This window comes from Apteryx mantelli, chromosome 2 (assembly GCF_036417845.1).
Source record: "Apteryx mantelli isolate bAptMan1 chromosome 2, bAptMan1.hap1, whole genome shotgun sequence".
Lineage (NCBI taxonomy): Eukaryota > Metazoa > Chordata > Aves > Apterygiformes > Apterygidae > Apteryx > Apteryx mantelli.
In genome coordinates, this window is record NC_089979.1 from 160,268,444 (window position 1) to 160,291,010 (window position 22,567).

Here is a 22,567-nt window from a genome sequence, read left to right on the forward strand (position 1 = left end):
GTACAGCTATATTCTTGTCTTTAATTTATATATAAAGACCACAGGGTTTTATGAGTGTATAAATTGCTGCCATCCGCAGCTGAGTAAGACAGTCTCATATACAACCTTCTTGTAGGTCTTAAAGAGCCGCAGAAGTATATTGCAAGTATGATTGTTGCATGGACTTCTGTTTCCCTTATGGTCAGTTTAAGCATAATGAAGTACATGGAGCACATTGCTTACACATAGCATTAGGATAACGTCCCCCCACAACCATTCCTGCCCTTGCTGATCATGAAGTTACACAGTAAGTATCCTTTCTTAAAATAAGCAAATAAACAGTGCTGTGCAAATAAATTGTGCTGTGAGCAATGGGAAGTGGGTATAATAATCCCTCTCTCAACTGGAGGAGGGAATGTGTTCCACTTTCTTACACATGCACAGGACTTTGATTCCAGCTGCAGGTGCGGTGGAGGCAGCAGAGCTGTTAATAGAAAGATGTGAAGTTTGCTGCGTAGTGTTAGAGTGGAGGGAACTTCTACTTGCCTGTTTATACAAATAGGTCAAGTTTATGCAATCTGGCAGTACTCTAGTGCCTTTGGAGAGCTTTTTTGGTCTGGCACATCTTTGTTTTACTGGAAGATAAAAATAATATTTTCATGAGAGAAGAGGAATCAAAATGATTTGATGTAGATAAAAATTTTATTTCCTCTGAAAAGACTTCATTTTCTTCTTTAAATGGGTGTAGAATTTATAGATTCTGCTTTTTTATGAGGTTCTAAAGTCATGTTAAACTCCACTGTAATGCCTCATTTCTATTTTATCTGTTTTCTGAGCTGGCACACAACAAACTTTTCCGTAAAGTTGTGTTATATAACAGAAATCAAAGGCTTGTTATCCTTCTGCTGGTGGTGCCTGTCTCTTTTTCTGTAGGTGCCAACTTTTGATAGTTCCACTTTTGAAAGAGAAATGCTTCTGACATGCTTACAGATAGAACAAGGGTAGTACAAGTTTTTTAATAAACCCATAGCCTACTTTTGGCGTGACTGTCTCTGTGACCTAATACATAATTGAACTGAGGCCCATCCATCTGTTGACCTCTTGTTTGGACTGTCAGTGTGGTACCTGTTCCTGCAGCAGTGTACCTGTTTGCAAGAAACTAGTCTACCTTGTGTTTTGTTGCTTTGTTACTGATAGGAGGTTAACTCCCTAATCTAGTTTCAGCATGGTTCTTCAGATGTTAATCTGCTATTTTGAAGATCTCTTGTTTGGAAGAGTTGCTGAAAAAAAACAACCCCAAACACTTTCAGAATTGAAGTCACTTTAAAATAAAAAATAAACATGGAGATTGAAGACATAACAGAACCATGATTTTGCTTCAAGTGAGTGGGAGCCCTGACTTCAGTGCAGCTGGAACTGTGCTTGGCCCTAATTGAAAGGGACATCTTTCTGAAAAACAGCTTTAGTTGGTTACAAAACACAGGAGGGTGTGTGTGTTCTGTATTTGAGCAACAGTTATGTAAAAGAATTGTAGTAGGTTGCAAAGGCCAGGCAATGTTTTGTTAGTCTGATACTATCTGTTATTTTTATACTCTTGGTTTGCCTTTCTTGATCCCGTGGATTCATTTAGAGTGTGCTGAGATCCTGCACGTCCATGGAAGATATTTAAGCTTTTGGGGAACTGTTTTTCTTAATGTCCTGTTGTTATATCTGTTTATACAGCATAAGTATAAAGTGTTCCAATTTCCTCTGGTATTGTTGTGCACTGTTTCAAACCAAACCATGCAAGTGCAATGGTTTGTGTTCCTCTGTATTTACTTTTTAAAGCATTCTTCCTTTTTTTTTCAGGATGAGTCTTTTTTTGATATTGGTTTATTTTTTAATTTAGATGTATTTTTTGATGTTATTCTTCCATTTACAAAATAAAGGCTTTTGAGTTTGTAACAATACATGCATACACTTGATTATGAGGTTTCCTTGGCAAAATAAATGCAGTGTGCTTGCATTTATTTTGTGGGGAAACTGCAGAAGAAAACAATTTGATAGCCATAAAATTATTAGTTAGAAAGCTTAAGAACAAGTCTAGTACATTTGGAAATGACTTAATTATACTAAATATATCAGGAGAAAAATCAGTCCTGGCAGAATAGGTTCAAGTACAAAAGGGCTATTAGAATTCTAATTGCTTCATGCAAGTCCAGGCAGATGTTGAAAATGGTATAATATGTAGCTTAATGATTAGTGTCTAATGCTTTCATATGAAGGACTAAGTGTTTTAGGCGGTGTTAGACTTCAGATGCTAGATATGTGGAAAAAATTAGTTTCTCTACTTAATGCAGTTCTGTTTACAAGAGGGCTCTTCTAAACCATATCCCTTTTGAACTTATTTTTCCTTCAGCTGTATTAAGTTTTTTCCATGTTACAGGTGATATGATGGTTATTTAATAGGGGGACAAATTCCGTATCTAAAAATAACTTCCAACAGTTTAGAAAGGTTTTTTAGATAGATGCAACTGTGTATGTGTTTTGGATTTTTGATTGCAAATTCTCACTAATATCACTATCTTTATTTTCTGCTTTCATTTCTTTTTGCAGTGATTTTTTTTTTTTTTTTTGGTCCTTATCTTTCAGGGCAGACAGATGCTTAGGATTCTATATGAGCTAGTGCAGTGCTATTACCGCTGGCATTTGTCCCATATATGGCTGTAAAATGAGAAAGCACATTAGAGCTCTGTAGTCCTTGTGTTGGTAATGTGGTATTGTTCCTGACCAGTCCAGCTTCCTTACATTTATGCCATGGACAAAAGCCGTAGTCCTCACAGAGCCTTTTTTCTGCCAGAAGCAATGCTATTCTAATGCTGGCCACAAAGGAAATGCTGATTAGAAGCACTGGTGATTTCTGAGAACAAACATTACAAATGCTTAAATGTTTTTGTTTGGATATTTGTACAAGTTTGTCTTTTATTCCATAAAACTGATGCCTTTCATTTTTTATCCATGCTCTGAAAATTTGTGTAATAACTTGAATCTTAAACTGCTTATCTCATGTGTAATTTTTTCCTGCATTTCTCAAATTGCTGCTTTTTTATTTTCCCTGTTTTGGAAAGGAATTATAACAAAGAATAAAGGAGTATTTATGGTAGTGGCATGAGATGTAAACCTGAAAGATAGGTGCACATATAGTTATGTGTAGAAAGCGTTGGCATCATTGCATCATCTTAAAAAATATACCTTTATTTTGTAAACATGGGTGTCATGCTCTTCTTGAAGAAGTGATGAGCCATGTTTTGACTGCCAGTGCCTGAGGTCAGTCCTGATGCATCCAGCTGGAATCAGCAGGAATCTCAAAAGACTCGGCTGAGACGAGTGGATAGAGATGCTTATTCGCCAAATGAATCAACTTTTGAAGAGTTCCACTTCTTCCATTTACATAAAAGCATGGAAGACTGAAGTGTAAAATTTGTTTCCATTACAGTTCAAAATAATTCCTTTTGAATACTGGTGTGTTTATTTTGTAGTAGCGGTTGACAAAAGGAAGGATATATTTCATGGAAGGTGCAGACATCTGTTTAAGATCTCTCCGTCCCAGAAAACTTAGTCTCGATAATGACAAGGTGCAGCAAGGAGTTAAGAGAAAGTGAAGGAACTGACAGCAAACACATCAAATTATTGTACAAGGCCACAGCTGTTCTGTCCGGTGTGGTTTCTGTTGGTCTGAGTGGCTAGCTGAGCAGATTGTATCACTGTGTTCTTTACCATCTGTACTGTATTGTACTTAATATTTTACTGTGTTATAGTTGCAATTGTTTGTTAGGAAGGAAGCAGGAGGGCATGTTAGAAACTGAGCCAGGGAAAGCTGTGGAGGTGCTGACCTAGTGCATCTAGATTAGGTTAGTATAATGATACTTTTCAGCTCAACAGCTGAGACAAATCATCATTTAAAAAATGAATCAACTCTTGTTTCCACATCACTAGTTAATTTGATACTTCTTATTTTGGTTTATGTGGGATTTTGTGTGTGGCTTTTTTTTTCTTAAAGAAAAGCAGTGGAAATAAAGGACAGGATTAAGTTGGAGAAGGATGGTTCAGTGATTATGGTACTTGCTTTGAATGTGGAAGGTTGGTTTCATTCCTTGCTTGATGTGGATGTAGGGTGGACTTTGAGTTAAGTCTTCCAAAAATGATGTACAAGTCTCTGCGCTTTTTGCAGCAGATGCTGTATGTGGAGTGTCCTAATTGGGTGAATGTAACTAGCCTCAGGAGCCATATTTACTTACTGCGGATAGTGACTGATTTACGCAAAGTGAAGCAGTGTCAATGCAAACTTGGGAGGGGGCTCTTTATGAGTGTGAAACCTAAGTGGGGGAAATTTATGAGCTGAAGTTTTTTTTTTTTTTTTTTGCTGCTTTTTCCCTCTGAACCTAGGCCTAACTACTTTGCTCTTTCAGCTAGAATTTCTAAGCACACTTGAACTGAGTTTTCAATAGTTGTAGTCTGTGTGGAAACCAACTTTTCAGCAAGCTTATGTCTAATTCCTCCCTGCCCCCCAAAAGACAAACATGTCCAAACAAAACCTTATTTTGGATAATTGGTGAAATATTAGATGTATCTGAATGGGATGGTGGGATATAAGTGGAAAGTAGTAGGGGTCATAATGAACATCTCAACCTTTGCTATAGTGTAGGGATGCTATGTGTGACTGACTCTCTAAGGCAAGAGTGTCTGGAAAGAGGTGGCTCTGGAGATGTTGAGGAGGGTTGAGTGGCAAGTGCAGGGGGCAGCAAAGTAGCAGAGAAGGTGGTGGTAGTGTTAGAGTGGAGGGAGAATCAGAAACACATTGCCAATAAAGTTACGATAAGTGAAGGAGACCAGATCTGGTGTTACATCCAATGGCACCTGGGGTTAAGGAAGACTGTCCAAATGAAACATTCAAACACTATTTAAAGGTTATATAGGTGATCTTTTTTTTTAAACTACAGTGCTTTCTCCTGTTCTGTTTTTCTCATTTCCCCATTGGATTTGGTATTTATTGTCATTTAGGAAGGCGATGATAACTCTTGCTGAGGAAGTCTTAACTTTTGCAATGTTCTTTACTCTCTCTCTGCCCCTCCCTGCCCCTCTTACCTTGAAAACCGCTGAAGCTTTCCTATAAACATGAACTTATATCAAATGACATGGGACGCTGACTCCTTTAACTATACACCATTAATGTTTGAGTTATGTAACTTATAACACTGGAACAGGAGAGACTTTGAAAGTCATCATCATAGATTTTATACATATAATTATCAGAAGCCTTGGTTGTTGCATTGCTGTAAAATCTAAGCATACAGGTCGGTAGAGATGTCCTGGAAAAAGATGCTCCTGTAACCTCCTTATTAGTCATTCATGTGACAACTAAAATTGCTTCATGCTTTCAGTAGCTTTGCTCTATTGACTTTTGAGGCTTAGTTTGCTCTCGTGAAGATGGTGGCAAAACGTGTTGACGTTTCATCAGCTTAGCGTTGAGTATGTGCTGTAATGTTGCTGAACTGCTTCCCACACAAAGGTTTCTAGTTTCTTGATTAACTGAAGATGGCAAAAGTTGTTTCCAACTTCAGTCAACAGCGGTCCAAGAAGAACCCCGGTGCTTTGTGCTGTTTTAATATTTGAAGCCTTTGGTAATTGGGCTTCAGAATGTTTTGATTGGCTGGAAAATGTTGTTCTACAGCACTTTTTTTTTTTTCAGTTCATGTGTTCATATTTCATGTAGTTCTCCGCAGCAGGTAGCAAGTGTATAGATGGCACTGAAGCCTGCACGGGTTTGAATTTCGTACACAGTGGATAGAAGCAGCAGATGTTCTCGATTCCCCCTGCCCTGTTGGCTTGGAGTAGTGTGGTCTCTGGTGTTAGGCTCCGTGATTATCATCTAAACATGCTGCTTCACAGTCTTATTGTTGATCACCAGCGCCTGTTTTGCCTTGCGTGTCCTATATTTTCCATTACCTAATTATACTTTCTATTTGTGACATACTTAGCTGATATGAAGACTTGATGCTGATGAGTTTGTATTAAGTTTGACAGTAACAATATATCTAAAACGTGCTGAGCTTTTGAGACTGATAACTTGCATAAATGTCCAATTTTTATGGAATAGAAGTCTGCATAATTGGGGGAATTACAAAAACATACATGCATTGTAGTTTAAGCATGGTTTTGTTGGAAAAACTGAGATGTACTGCTTAAACTCTGAAATATGTATGTGTGGGAAGAAAAGGGAGGGGATTTTAGATACATTAGGAAGAGAAAATTCGGTAACTATCTTCTGAGATAGATGCATCTTGCAGTGGAAATTAATATTAGCTGAAGAAGTTGTATTAATGCAAACAGATAATGTTTAAGAATTTTGTATTGATGTGGTGCTTCTATCAGTTTATTTTTACCAAAAAGGATTTTTTAAATGGAATGACTACATATAATATAAATGATTATTGTAGTTTGGCTGTAAAAACATTGAATAATGCCTTCATTTGATGTTAGAATGTTTGCATCATCTAGGTTGGTGGTAGTGGTGTTAATTCTAGGGGGTGTGTTAAATCTTAAACTAATTCTGAAAAATATTCTTGAATCTAATTGATGGCGATGTTGCAATCCTTCAGTGCCAGAGTGAAATGTTTTGGGATCATAGTTTTTGAATGTATTATTGGGTACAGAATACCCTAGCTTCTCCGAAGGTATATCGGACCTGTACTTGGCTTGTAGAGGAGTCTTAGAAAACAAGTGTTCATCTTTAAATTAGAAATTTAGTGAGGAGATGAGAGTAACTTTTTTTTTTCCTTTTATCCAATGACATAAATACATTCCCATTAAGAGTGAATGTAAAAGTTAACAAATTTGTAAACTGCTTCGAATTCCTTCATTAGCCTGAAGTGGGGCTCTGCTGCTGGTAAAGCTATCTTGAAGACAATTTGTTAAGTGAATGATATATGGAAACTACCTTCTGTGGGGCTGTAGAGGCTGTTCTTTACCTTTGACTGAGCTGTATTTCTAGCATGCAGGATGTATTTTGGCTTTTTCTGGCTTTCTGTTTAAATCCTGGAGTTTTTTCCTTTGTGAGCAACTCTAGGCATCCAGCTTGTGAACCGCTTACTTTTTTTATGACTTTGACCCACCCTTTTTCTTGTTGGTTCCTATCTGTTGTGTGTGTCTTAGGCCAAAGAGAGGTTCTGAGAGGATACTTAAAATGTATGTGGGGGAAATCATAGCTTTGGAGGGCTATGTTAATGGGTAGTTCATCTGTAGTCATAAGACGTGCTTTACATTCACGAGTTTGAATTTTGCATGTCATACTAAATGTATAAAACTATTTTTGTTGAATTAAATTGAGCAAAGCTAACCCCAAAGTACAGTTTTCAAGAATAAATGATTCATATCTCATTTTGAGTGAAATGGCATGTCCAAAGCAGATGATATTATGAATGCCAAGGTCAAATTTAGCATAGGGCTAAAAATTGTAGCGTTCTTCAGGGTATGTGTACGTATGCATACATACATATATACATATATATATATATGTGTGTGTACATTTTTTCTAGGTAACTTACTGTTGATGCATCCAAACCAGGTGGAGCACAGTGCTTGCTTCTTAGATGTCAATAGGATAATGGAGTTACTAGAAGTAATTGAGGAGAACTGTTTGTCTTCACCTGTATTTTTTCCACTCTTTCCTCCTGCCATCCGTTCCGCATGTAAACAGAAGTTGTTGCCAAGTAGGACAGTGGGAGGAAGCTTTTCAGTTGCTGTGTGGCATTTAAATACACATTTAAAATACTGTAGCAGCATGAGAGCAGTAATAGGTGGGTGTACAATGCTATGTTTAGTTGTTATTGAAATTAAACCTTAGAAGTACCACAGTACTACTTTTCTATAGGTAGTAATCATGTTCAAGCAGAATGTTTGGAGTTCTGCTTCTAATTCTTAAACATGTTCTTAAGCATTCTACAGTGTGGTGTTACACAGATTGACTTCTGCCTTCTTTCCTCTGTGCTTTTCTTTCTATTTAGGGAAAAGGGCACATGCTGTGAAAGAACTGCAAGCAGTGGAGATATTCTTTAGTATGTGTATAGCCTTTTTCTCCCATATCCTTTGAACAGCAATGCTGGCTGGATGTAATAGCAGTAATTTTTTTTTTTAATTTTAACATAGATAATCCTATAAAATAAAGTTATTCCCTTCCTTCCTTTATTCCTTAGTTCTCTGGATTGTCTTGATCTTTTATTTCATACATAGCAAAGTAAAATGCTGTTGACTGCTCCATGTCTGCTTTGCTCCTCCACATTTGTTCCCCCTATTCTAATCTTCAATGTGCAGTCAAGTAGGAAGAAATGATCACTTGGCTGCTTTGACTTTCTCATGCTTGAAAGTATGTTACTCTTATTGAAGTTAGATGCTTTTAAGCTTCTCAGGGTTGGGTATCTTTTATCTGCCCATCTTAAAATTGCCAGCAGAGGAGTTCTCTAGAGTGCTACTGTAGATTCCTCCTCCCTCCCCACAGCCCCCACCCGAGAACCATGAACCAATGGGGAAATCCCTGAAGACTGGAGGAAAATCGGTGTGCTGGTATTTGTGTGAGTGGGGTGATGGGTAATAGTGCTGTCAGTTTGCAAGCTGTGTCAGTCAGACTAGCCTAACAGCTGAGGCAGAGTTTCTTTTAAATGCAGGAAACAAAAGGGTAGAAATAAAAAGCTCCTGTTTTTGTAACAGAAGGGTGTTACCGGCACAGTCGCACAGAAGTCTGCGCTTAGACTAATACTTTTAAACACATTCATAAATGAACTGGAGAAGAGTGTCAACTATGAGGTGTCAAACTTTCTATTGGTATGAAATTATTCAGGACAGTAGAAATGAGTGCTGACTCTAGCCTGACCTCCTGCTGAAAGCAAGGTTTGCTATGTGTTCAGGCCAGGCTAGTCAAGGCTTTATCCGGTTGGGTCTTGAAAACCTCCAGGGATGGAGATTGTACAGCCCGTTCCACTGCTTGACTGTCCTCGTGGGGGTTTCCTCTTACATCCAGTCTGAACTTCTCATTTCAACTTGTGCCCATTGTGCCTCATGCTCCCACCAGGTACCACTCTGAAGAGCCTGGCTCTGTTTTCTTAATGACCTCCTCGTAGGTACTGGCAGGCTGCTCTCAGGTCTCCCCCAAAGCCTTGTCATCTTCAGCCTGAACCAGTTGAGGTCCCTCAGCCTCTCAGCACAGAGCAAGTGCTCCAGCCTCTGACCATCTTAGTGGCCTTCCATTGAACTCACTCCAGGTATTGATGTCTTTCCTGTATTGGGGGGCCCAAAACTGGGTGCAGTCTCTAGATGTGATCTAACAAGTGCTGACTAGAGATGGATAATTATTTCCCTCTATCTGCTGATTGTGCTTCTGTTAACAAAGCCCAGGATGCTGTTGGTCACTTTTGCTATCAGGGCATGCTGCTGGACAGTTACAGGACAATTATTGGGCAATGCAGCTGTATGCTTTCTTCTGGTAGAAACCACAGCTGTATTTCCTGCACAACAACTGGAGATCAGTGTCATGTAAAAAAACTTGATTTTTCTGTACACTCAAATGTAGCTGTTAGTATGCATGCACTAATTACAGTTGGAATGAAGGCTGTATCCTGTGTATCAAGAAAACTTACACAATTGATATTTTTTTCCTCAATTTTCTTCACATTAAAAAGCAGCTCACGCTTTTTGAGTGTATTCTTTCTTAGCATGAAAGTGTAGCTCTAGCACTCACAAAATAAGATGATGATTTATCAATCCAAGCCATAAACTTCCATGCTAAAGTGTTGAAGTTCATCCACGTGGACAAATTAATGTCAGTTGATCCTTAGTAACTGCCAGTGGGATAAGTACAAGGTAATTTGAGTTAGTAAGACCTTTGTTGCTTGTATATAATGTGAGAATCTCCAGTGCCAGCCCTTTGACGCACACAAACTGAAATGCATGCGGTTTGTCTGCAACTCCATCCTCACAGGAGTTCAGAGCTGTCTGGTATGGATCCAAAAGTATGAGCCTCTCTGAGGAAGAGGTGGATACAAGATACCTAAGAATGTAGTGCAGGGCATCTCTAGCCATAGCCTCACTTGGCAAGCCTTATATGTACCCTAAGTTGAAGCATAAAGCACTTCCTTTCCCAAAGGAAGATTAAGAACTGCTAGGGAAGATGGATTTCTTTTGCTTGACCTACTAGAGGCTGGATTTCTTCCACTCAGAGATGGGAGTGAATTATATGCTCAAAGTCCACAGTTGTCTTAATGTGCCACTTGTTGAAAGGGAGCCCCGAGATGTGGTGTAGAATCCATGTGTTCTGTTTGCAGTTGCTGGGTGGTGTGGAGTGTGAAAACCAACCCTGAAAAATTGTTAGGAACTGCTTTGCTTGGCTGTTTGGGTCTAACAGTATAAAAATCTCACATTGCTCTTAATTTCCTTTGTTTAAACTTTTCCTGGGTGGAAGATATTAATGAAGTTTTGTGTGTGATGTGCTGCTTGGAATCATGTCCTATTTCAGTATGTCTGCCTAGCTATGAGCATTTTTTTTGAGTTGAGCTATTAAGGTGGGTATCTTGGAAGCTGTAGGAATATTGTTAGATTGTCCCTTTCTTGCCTATGCCAAGGGCTGTATCCAGAAAATACGTAGGCAGCTATTAGCTAAACTGGAAGAGGTGTGCCTCAATAGAGGAACTGTGAAGTAAATAAGAAACTGTCTGTAGTGTATGTGGCAATAGGTGTTGTCTTGGAAGAAAGCTACTGTTGGAGTGCCTCAGGTATCAGTATTAAGAGCAATCTTGCTTGACTTGCATGAAAATGAAGTAAAAACCTCTGTTTTTAGATCGCTATCAGCTTTCTAGAAGGTGTAGTCAATACAAAAGAGGCTTAGAACATTGCACAGAAAAGACCAGATTACCCTGAAATAATAGATGTAGTATGAAATTCAAGGGGTTTTTTTGGGGGGGGGGGAGATGTGATGCACTTGAACCCAAATAATGAGTTTCTGCTGTAAGTTGAGAGCTCATCAGCTGGAAGCAAAGGGGGAGGACAGCATGGATGGATTTGGTGATCAGAGTGTAATTTTAAGTTACTAACGTGATTTTCAAGGTGAATGGGTTGAAGTAATTTCAGTAAAGAAAGGCAGGATTAGTACTACTGTATACAGCCATAAGACCTGGAGTATCTGGAGTACTGCATACAAACTCTGTCAAGCATAATGAAGAAACATGAACTGAAACTAGAACAAGTGCAAATAAGGGCTGTATTTTCTGCAGTGCAAAAATACCCTGAAACAAAAAGCAGTCTGAAGAGTAAGAACGCAGGATTGCAGCATAACTGGACTGCGGAGTCTATTCTGCTATCATGGGCAACACATTCCTTTTCCCCAACTTAACCGAGTTCAACTCTAAAAATAGTTAGGATGCTGGCTTTTGCCACTTGCTTTAGAGAGCTGTTCAGCATGCATGGTTACAAACGCTTCAGATCATAGGTTTCACTTAGTATAAATTGATACTGAAAGAATATTTCTGAGTTTGGCTTCTTTTGGTATAAACAACTTATAATTTCTGAATGCTGTCTTTACTTCTTAAGATCCTAACATTGATTAGAACTTGCTTATTTCTTTTCATGTTGATGATTGAAAAAATTGTGTATAGTCTGTAATAAACAACTTTTATCGAATATTTAGTCACAAAATTGTATGTAATTCTGGCAGAAGTAGAGGGTTAATTACACCAAGCTATATAATTACACCTTATTGCTGAACTGTGGAGTAGCTGTCATCTAAAACTAGAAATACAGCATTTGACAGTTCATGTTACCGGACAGCTTTCTGATACTGTGCCCTCAAAATACCTCAGTTATCTCAGTGGTACTTTCTAAGTACAGGACCTCTCATTTTTTCATTGTAAGTGTGCTACAAATAGAATAAAAGTCAGCCATTTCTTTGAAGCTACAAACAAGATTGTCATATTAAGACTAAAAATGAGCTTAACTATCATATTTGTTCAAAAAAGTTTATTTTATTCAGGAACTGGATTATTCGGGTCTTACAGCTTGCAAAGAATTTTACTGACCCTGTATGTGATACCTAATTTTCAAAGGTGGATGCCTAAAATTAGATGTTGCTATCTGTAGGCTTGGTCTAGGTTTCAGAGGAATTGGGAACTTGGAGAAGGAAAGAACTTTTTTAGCAGTGGTGTGGCATTATCTGTTACTGCCAGCACAAGCTGTCTCCGAGTAGTCTGAAAACCTAAGGTTGTTCTCAGTTTACCTTTTTCTTTCTGATTCAAAGATACACCAGTATGTTTTTTGTTAAATCATTTTTCTGTATCAAAAACCTGTTCCTCTTTGAAGCAGCTTCTGGAAAGTTAAGAGTAGTGAACTCTATGCAGATTATTTATTTGAAGTCGGAGATCTAGTTATGAATTTTAATTTCTGGCATCTGTATTTGAAATATCACCGCTGTGTGTTGCCTGCTCAGAGAATAAGCTGCATTGCCAGCTTCAGACCCATGGCACAGTCGTGCTGCTGGGGTAAGTCCGTAGGGCAGTTGCAGGCATCCAGATGCTGTGCTCAGACACTTGGCTACACCTTCTTTCTCTTCTAAGATGTCCAACTATGCAAGGCAAATAACTTTCCCAGTGTATTTTATGAGTATTAAAAAACCTGTCTCACCTGATGAGGCAATATACTCTCTTCCCCTCTGATCCTACTGGTTTGGATGTGATACAGTTCTTTAGATGTAGGTGTTGAAGGTGTATCATTACCCTCGCTTTTGCAGATATACACAGAGCCGTTAAAAACTCTTTGGCAGTAGGGCAAACTCACTTTAGTAGTTAAAAACTGACTCAGTTGGACAGGTGCTGTGTTATGGGACTTGCTTGTTACTGCTAGTATTGCGTGCAAGCAAAAAGATCTTAACAGTTCAGATACACCACAAACTGAGAAATTATTTCAGGTATGGATAATGTTTCCTGTATGTTTATAAAAAGAGCAAATACGCTGGTATACAGCACTGTTCACTGTTACCGTTCAAGTACCAGTGAAGGTTAGGGGCCACCAGCGTTGCAGAATGCCATGCTTTGCGGTTTAGTTTCTGACTGACTTATATTTTTAACAGACATCAGCAAAAAAGATTAGGAAGCAATGCTGAGCATTTTTGTTCTTTTCAAGGTCTTGCAGTGTTAAAACTTCCTTGCCATATGATTCCTCTCTTCCTGTCTTTGCAACATATGGTAGCTGTTTTGGTTGTGTTTTATTGTTTCTGTGTTCCAGTGCCGAATCTTAGAAACAATTTGATGCCAGTCACCCTGGGCTGAAGGAAAGAAATGGGCACTTCTGACCTGAGCAAGGTCCCTCCCTATCTTATGATAAGGGGAATCGTACCCTAGGCTTCTCTGACCACAGAGGTTAACTTAATGTACGACTGGCTCGTTGTTAGACACCAACTTTAGGCAGACTAATTTCTCCTGTGTGTACGTTGTCACCTATAATTTGTTTGGCTTTAGACACAATGGAAAGATAAAACACAACTGCTTGCTTTTCTCCATGTCCATTGATAGCTTACTCCAAAGTAGGTCTTCAAGAGCCCATTGCATGATATACAATTACCCTTGCCTTACATGTGAAGAGATACAAAGAGTGATAACTTTCACAGCTCAAACAGATTTAAACTTAAAAAAAAAAAAAAAGAAAAAAGAAATGCTATGTAAACAAGGTGTGTGTGTGTGTGTGGTTTGTTCTTTTTTCTTTTTTTTCTTTCCCTCAGCTTGGAGGAAACTTGCAGCTGTGTAGTTGATATAACACCTTCTGGGCTGATTTAAATGTTATTTGCATGCTGGTTCCAATCAGCTAATTTGATGTGTCAGCTCAGTGCTTAAGTGAAGTATCAGCTGGCTGCCTTAGCTCTGGGCAATGCTGATCTTCATGATTCTTTTTGAAGTGGTCTTTTAATGCAGGTAGTTTTCTTTCCCTGTGCTGATGATTTGTTTTTCCCTGGGGAATACAAAGACACCAAAAACTTCATTTGGGAAGTTAGAAAACTATCAGTGCACTAACTCTAATACTTCAACAGTTTGGATCTAGGACTATCACTAACTTAGCTGGCTGTTTTTCAACAAATATTGTTTAAACTGAGCTGTTCATACTCGTTTAACTTTCTGTTAATATAGAAAACATATGTAAGTGTCAACACTTGTTTTATATTACACTTGTCAATCTGAGAAAATACCACAGTACCACTTCTAAATTGTTGACACATTATTTTCTGTTTATTTGTATTATAATCAAGGCATTTCTTCACAACCTAACAAATGCACCTTTTTCTTTCCAGATCTGTTTTCTCCTATTTGCTGTTCTCTACATAGTTTCCTACTTCATAATCACAAGATACAAAAGAAAAACAGGTGAGCATAGTCTTTTTTTATGCATTCAAATCTCTTTTTTTTCCCCTCAACTGAACAGGTGATTCCCTCCCTTTCCACCTCCCCAAGAAAAGCAGAACAACCTGTTTAGACCTCTGATCAAACGTGTTTCTCTCGGTCTGCAGCTCCACAGCAGCCTGAAAGGACCTGACTCTGCATGCTGCAGCCTTGCCCTCCACCTGCTCCCGTTGTCCTTGCGCCATGACTTGTCATCCCCTCCCTTGTGCCAGCTTTGGCACTTGTCAGACCCTTCCCTGTGCCCTCTAATCACCCCAGGCAGAGGGAAGCATGTTGAAACCCCTTGGAGCAGGATCTCCAGTGCTGTAGCTGGTACTCCAGCCCTCAGTGAGGGTGCATGGCTGCTGGTAAGGAGGAGGTGTGGGTGGCAACCATCCCTGGTTACACTGTGGCTCCCTGGCAGCCTAAATATTCAAGGTTTTGAGAAGAGAATTTCAAGTAGACTCTTCTGCCTCCCCTGCCTTTAGCTCATGTTGTTCCACTTTCATGTGTGTGGGTTTTTGGTTTCTTTTTGTATTTTTTTCTTTTTTTTGGATAAGTATCTTCAAGCTGTGTTCTAGCATCAAAATTAGGTTCAAAGCTTTAGCTGGTAAAATGAAAAAGTGGCCAATCCTACAGAAGGGATGAGTAGTGAATTTCTTCTAAAAAGTCTGATTTTTCTCAAGTACAGTTATTTCAGTGGTGTTCTCTAACCTGTTCCTTATGATTTCACTATTGAAATCTTATTTCCTGAAGAGGTCCTGTATTTTTTTTTTGTTGTTTAGAAACATTCTGTCTGAAATTGATCTGTAGGGACCCCCATCACTTTCTTCTGTATCTCTTCTAAAGACAAATACCATAAAAATCTGTATAAAATTGCAGAATCTTTGACTTTTGAGTGCTTAGTGGGGACCTTGGTGCTCACTAATACTCAGTCATGCCGGAGAAGCATGCTCATGCATGAAGACCTTGGGACTTTGAACTTTGACTGGAAGTGCTTATTGAGCTGTAGTTACCTGTGTTATGATGGAGCTACTTTCTGAAATGGATTCATCTATAAAATGTAAAAACCTCAAGAAACTGAGAAACCTTTTCTAAAAGCAAAAACCTGCCTTTTTAAACATAATGAATAGCTAAACTTATGAATAAGACAGATACTACCCTCTGATCCTGATATGTACCTTGGATACTACAGAGTTACTGCCATTTGGAGGTAAGGAAGAATGGGGGGGAACTGGTTTGACAAACAGTGGTGGATGCGGAGATGCTTGTATCTAAATTCTTGGCAGTTGATCTCATGGGCTAGTGAAAGGAGGTGCTCTGGTGCCATCATGACTTTCCAAAAGCTTTCTGAGTGTTTAGCTACGTAGACTTCATAGACTGCTAGGGTCTTCCTGATGACACAAGTTTTAATTTAAGTTAGCACTTCTGGAATTCCCTCAGGAAAAATTGCTTGCCGTTTCCACAACAAGCTCTTTGGCAGAAGTAAATCACGAGAGACTTGGACTTGGTCTCTCAAAACACCATGAGATTCCTGTCATGAAAAAGGAACAATAACCCCATGCTTTTAGGAAATTCTTCTGTGAAAGTAAGTTATTTTGGGGACTACATGTTTATTTCAAGATTATGCAAGACTTGCATAAATCTGGAACACCTGGCTCTTTATTCTTTGACTGGAAAATAATTCTTGAGTTACCTCTCATGGAAAAGCTGGGAGACTTTAAAAGTACAAGAAGAAAGCTGACTAGAAAATGATTTCAAATGTGGAAGAAACACCAAGATGTGTATAGAAAAGGATAGATGGCTATATCTGTGATTGGCCTCTGAATTAAATGTTAATATTTCAAAAAGTCAGGAGGTTGGTTAAGAAATAAGTGAAGAAAAATGGTCTAAAATGCCAAATAACTGAAGAGAAACCAGTGTATCACTTAAAAAAAGAAAAAAAGGTGTGTGTGTGTGGGGGGGAAGAGTGGAATGAATAAGGGGAAGCAACTAAATGGTCATTACTGTTCTGGGCATGCTTTCTTGTTTTGAAAAAAATTCATTAACCCTGAAAATGAAAGATCTGTCTAGGGATTTATGTTGTTAGTATGTGCTCTACAACTTTTTTCCTGTAGCCTGTTTGCCCTAGAGCCCTGTGGAAGACTGCTAGTTTTGATCTGTGTATTCAAATAAAATAAAGTCAAATAACTTTGTGGTTATATTGATTGAAAAGTGCTTAAAACTAGCAAAAGAATATCAAAGCATTAATTTTTTTTTATTAGAAGCCTTTTAAAATATTAATGCTAGTAACTTATTTTTGCTTTAGTAATCCTCAGTTTTAAACTTCAACTGAAATTATTCCTTCTTATATTCATTTTTAGCCTGAAGAAAGAGAACTAAGTATTCAATGTAACCTGCTGTAACTTGATTTTTTTTTTTTTCAGATGAGCAAGAGGATGAGGATGCCATTGTTAACAGAATTTCGTATGTATAACTCCTCTTTGCAGTACTACTTTTTCCTGAATATGTGGCGATAATGGGAGTGCTATATGCTTCTAGATTAAAGAACAATTCCTTTTAAATATTATGGCAAATGGATTGTGCTGTTGGGGAAGGCAGAGGAAAACTTGCATAATGAAAGGCATGGCATGAGGGGAGGCAGTTTGGTCTAGGGCTTTTTCACTTAGGCACGAGGACCTGACGCTAGAGGTGAAATTCAGTTCAAGACTTGCACCTAAGTTTAAAGTATTTAAATGTAGATGTTTACATGTGAGGTATGTGTTTAAGTTCCCACCGCAGTCAGCGGAAATCTTGTCAAAGAAGGCAGTGGAGCCTGGAGAACAAGTGAGCTCATCCTGAAGTAGACATCTGCATTTGGTCACCTGAATAGTGCTTAAAAGAGAATAGCAAATGGAAGTTAAATGCCTGCCGGTCCTGCTGGTCTGTCAGCAACTCTCTCCTCTTCCTGTTCCTTTGTAAAGCTAGATATTAAATTAATCTCTCCTGTTTTAAATACATGGCTGAAGACTTGCAGAACATCTGTGAGCTGTCACTGACCTCTCAGTTACTGAATTTTACAGTTAGTTTACAGTTTGCTGAATTATGTGGACTTAGTACAACTTTCTTAGCTCTTCCACAGTGGTATTGTCATGCTGTTGGAAGGAGAGCTCATTGCATATTTTATTGATTTGCCTTGTACCCTGGGAAAGTGCCGAGTACATTGCAAGCTGTTCACTTTCAGAACGCATGTTCGTGGCAAGCTCAAAAGATGTACAAAGATGCTGATGTGAATTTTAGATGCTTCTCCTCCCAGTAGCTTCTGATAACAAGATTGTTTTTTATGAATTTGAAATACTAATTTGCTATAAAAACTCTACTTGAGATTTGGAGAGAGAAATACATATTTTGTTATGCTATGAAGCTCTCAGCTCTCAAGTAGGGAGGAGGATCTCTGCTTTTAAGACTGCAGCTCATTAATTAAGGCTCTTCTAGACTGAATGATTTTCATGCCAGCTGTGGTCATAGCCTGATTCTGAATTTTTGAACATCCAAAGAGTAAAATTCTTGTTAACTATTATCTTTTGTATCTACTTTCTAGTTTAGCTTTAAATCACAACAAATGTCAATTGTAAATACTGTTTTTTGTAAGACCATAGTGTAATTCAAGATTAGCACTTCAGAGTAATAGACTTCCATTAAAACTGTTCAATTATAAAACAGCTTCTTGTCCCTTCAGCTTAAGCTTTCTTGTTCCTTATTTTATGCATGTTATTTTACAAAAAGTACCAACTGTCAGATGTATGCAGGTTGACATTGCTTTACTTAGTGGAATTGTCAGGACATTTAGCAACAACAATAATAAAAAAGGGGGTGGTGGTGGTAAACGAAGTCAAACTGTAGCACCCTGAAACACTTCAGCATGTTATACACTATAGCATCTCATGATTTTGGCTTAGAATACTTAACTTCCTTTAAAAAAGACAAATTGAAACAAAAACCCTCCAAAAACCAGCAACCAAAATGTGTGTTTTTTTTGTTTTGTTTTTTTAATATAGTCAGACTTTAGTAGATTTTTCTTATATAAGTTAAAGACTACATGAATGAAAAATAGGTTTTTAGAGACAAACTGTTACAGAAAAGTAAGAATTCTGTGCGCAACTTACTGATGTTCTTGTTGTAGGAGTAATCTATTTAAGTACATCTTTTTTTTTTTAATGTGATTTGAAAAAACTTTAAAATTTTATTTTAGCATCAGACTAGTTCTCTAAGGTTTTTTGTTGGTCTTGTTTTCTAAAGAACACAGTTCTTCTTAATGCCACAAGATGGCATTCAATATAAATTGCGTTTGGGATCTAAAAAGAATAAGCTTAAATATTTTAAATAATTCTGGCAATTTCTCTGTATTGATTTTCCAGCTATCAGAAAAGCTCTAGGCTATGTGCTAATACTTGTGAAACTTTCTGCTTTGTGAAAGAGCAATGATTTTTTTCAGTTCAATATTAAAATACTTATTTGTGTATTATCCCACTCACCTTTTTAGTTGTTAAAAAGCTGCTCTACTTTCTAAAAATCTAAGAAATTAGAGATAGAAAATTTTCCACCCTGTGTGGAAGGGCAAATGAAAAGTTACAGTTATCAAAAGATATTCAGTGATCTGTTTTATCCTCTGTATGACATATGAATTGAATGTATGCAATTCCAAAGAGGAAAAATTGTGGTAGTTGGTAGAAACTAATTATTTTTACTGAATTCTGTAAACTGCTTGGTATTTGAAAGCTGCATTTTTAAAAGTGAAATACTGTGAAATTGTGGCCTCCCCTCCCTCCTGCCCCTTTACACTGTGGGAATGGGTAGTCCCCGGATATCGACTCTCGGGTACCTGCTTCCCCCCCTGTTCGGAGCGTGTTGTTGGTGCTAACAGTGGTGCCTCTCTTTAAATTTCAGGCTGTTCTTGAGCACCTTCACTCTAGCAGTTTCAGCTGGTGCAGTCCTGCTTCTGCCCTTCTCAATAATCAGCAATGAGATCCTGCTCTCTTTTCCACAAAACTACTATATTCAGTGGTTAAATGGCTCACTAATTCATGGTTAGTACTCAGCATAGTTTAATTAAAATGGATGTTTTCATTATACATTCCCACATATGTTTTTATTTTTAAGCTAATAACCCCATTTTCATTTAAGATGGTAAATGAATTGTTGATGTGTTATTGGCTGGTTTTTGCTGCTGTGTCCTAGATCACAAAAGTCTGTCTTCCCTGTTTGGTATATGTGGTGCAGTGGTTTGCTTTTTTGTGTGTGTTGTTTTTTATGTTTTGTTCTCTTGAATTATTCAGACTTGAGGAAACTAAACCAATTCACTGCTCTGAATACCAGTATAGAAATAAGAACTACTGGAAGCTAAGTAACTTAAATATGTTCAAAATTTTTTCCTCGTGTAAATGCAAGATCCATAAGCCTTCTTGTTTATGATGATTCATATCAATTCATTCTTACAATATATAACACTTTCAAGAAACTTGCTAGCTATGAGCAGTTGGGATTAGATAGCTAAATTCAACTGTTAGCAATTTATCTGTAAACAAGGGAAACTGTAGAATGTAACTGTATCAAGCATAGCAAGGAGGCACAGTCAAAATGCATCATTTTCCTTGAAATAATTTGAGAGAAGAGTGCAACTTTTGTACTTGCAGGGATGATGCCTTGATGCCTGACAGTGTGAATTTTATACGCAGTCCAGTATTGTTAAACATGCTAAGGGCTATGCAAAATGTATAATAGACACAGCCTCTGCCAGAGGATACTAGTATTTGAAAATCATTTGGGCTCTTCCATGGGCCTAAGGGAAATGCTGGAGGAAGCAGGATGTATTTACAGTGGATTTGACTGGAGAAAGGAGATAGTACCTAAGTGGTCTGAAACAAGCAAATAATTTGCACATTAACTATGCTATGCATTTTCTGTTTTTGTGAACAGATGGTAACTTGGTTTTGAAGGTATTTTTCTCTGAAGTCTTCCATGAATTTTTTTTGTCTGTAATGCACATTTTTGCAAAATTGCTATCCATGAGTATTATTAGATAATTGATGAATTCCTAGATTCCTAATTTGCAGGGTTTTTTAAATAAGATTACAGAACTTTACAACAGATGAAGTGTGGATAGGCATAGGCAGGAAGCAAATGACAGGCAACATGCTTTCTCTTCTGTCATCTTTCAGAAAGTGACTGAGTTTCTTTTTTTTTCTGGGCAATAAACAAATTTTGATTTTCCTCATGAGTGAGGAGGAACTGATTGCCTTGCCTGGGGTTCCTGTGTAGTTTTAAGATCTGAAGGAAGTGAGGAAGCCCATAAAGACATTATACTCTAAGAGAATAGACCTTGTCCTCCTCAGGAAATTCATACATGGGATCCCATGGGTTTTTATAGATATGTCAGCAGCAAAAAGACAACCAAAGAAAACACTGTCCTGCTGATAATGTGGAAAAGGTTGAGGTCCTTGGGATTGCCCTTACCTCTGTCTTTACTGGCAAGGTCTACTCTAAGGCCTTGCAGGTCTCTGTGCCAAATAGTGAGGTTTGGAGGAAAAAAGAGTACCAGCTGTCAAAGAGGACTGAGTTAGACACTAGAAGGAGAATGGCTAAGCACTGGAAGAGGCTGTCCGGAAAGGCTGAGGAATCTCCATTCTTGGAGGTTTTTCAGAACTTAGCTGGCTAACGCCCTGAGCAGCCTGGTTGCACCTGCGTCTTGCCTGTTTTAAGCAGGAGACTGGACCACATAACTTTAGGGGTTCTTTCTAGGCAAGTTATTCTATGAGCAATAAAACATCATGCATAGCATGGGGGATTGCTAATTTGATAGGTTTCCTGTTTTAAAAAGATCAAGCTAATTCTCATTTTTCACAGGGATTGAACTGCTCAGAAATTTTTTGCATTTGGTATTGAAAGTATAAACATATTTAAAGAAATCAATCTGTTCTTCTGTGTTTGAACTGATTTTGGAAAAAGTACAATATGGTATTAGAGTGAAAACTAATAAGTAATTCAAAAGTTTTCACTCTATTTTGGAGTTGCTACAATACTAAAGAAAATTAGAGTTAATTTAGAAATCTGCTGTACGAAGTAGCTTTCACATAGGAAGACCCTTAAATTTTCCAGTGACAATCTTGTTTTGATGTAATATGATAATTAATCTGTTGAAAATAGCATATTATGCATATGCAATGTAACTTATATTTGGTAAGCTCATAGCAATGGCTAGCTTGGAATTAAGTTCAGCATCTCTGTTTCCAAATTTGGCCATGCATTGCGAAGTTTAGACTAGATGTAGTCATGACTGAATTAAAAAAAGATTTATTGGAGCTGCTATGAAGACTTTATAAACATTGGTACACTCTTGGGTCAGGTCATGGGGTTGTGTTACTGCAGCTTAACAAAATCAAATTTTGTGTCAAAGCGTTATTTTGGGGAGGGGCTCCCTCTTGTGGTGTCTGCTAGATTGCATAATATTCCACTGCTCTATAAAAACCTACTTCCTTGTATTGGCATAGCTTTGTAAAGGTAATTATGAAATACATGTGCAATTTTTGAGAATTCATAGTGCTGTCTCAAAGACTCAGATTCAGGAAATGTTTGTCCATACCTCCATAATTCTTCATTACATCCAGCATAGCCTTTATGTATCATTGGCTTAATGTTTTGCAAATGTTATTAAATGGGAAAACTTGTATTAGTTGTAAACACTTCAGTTTTCTTAGATTTGTCAATTATAAATATAGTCTGTAATGGAGATACTTGACCATAATATTAAGGGTTTTTATACTGTAGGACTGTTAGGTTAATTGTGGCATATAGGAAAAACAGAAGAATATGTACTTTTAATTTTTAAAGCTAGGCAGAAAGCCCATAGTTGTATCCAGTATAAATAATCTTATCTAATGAGTGTTGAACTAAACCCAGAAATACTTCTGGCAGCTGAAGATGCTCACTTGTGCTGTTGTTAGACGTAACCACCAGGTGGAGGTAAAACTTAATAAAACTGACAGGAATTAAAAAAAGAAAAATTGCTGAGTATCTAATCTGTTTGCCAGACTGAGAGGGTTTTAATTGTTTGTTTTTTTTTTAAGCTTGTTTTATGGGAGATTTTCTTAGGTCACCACCCATGCAAA

General features: G+C 37.8%; 1 protein-coding gene across 7 annotated transcripts in view; it reads left to right on the forward strand.

Moving 5' to 3' along the window:
• The window catches only part of LMBR1 (limb development membrane protein 1), a 79,505-nt gene that overhangs the window by 1,896 nt on the left and 55,042 nt on the right, over positions 1–22,567 (forward strand). For 3 of the 7 annotated variants that reach the window (XR_010883534.1, XM_067291939.1, XM_067291940.1), the window contains exons 2-4: positions 14,336–14,408; positions 16,850–16,889; positions 19,350–19,489. Coding sequence is in view for 6 of the 7 variants with exons in the window: in XM_067291939.1 (XP_067148040.1) it covers positions 14,336–14,408; positions 16,850–16,889; positions 19,350–19,489 (253 nt within the window). In the remaining variant the exon portion in view is untranslated. Of the gene's footprint in view, positions 1–14,334; positions 14,409–14,559; positions 14,792–15,469; positions 15,637–16,849; positions 16,890–19,349; positions 19,490–22,567 lie in introns of those variants that run through there. The other 4 variants (XM_067291941.1, XM_067291943.1, XM_067291945.1 and 1 more) reach the window with 4 other exon arrangements.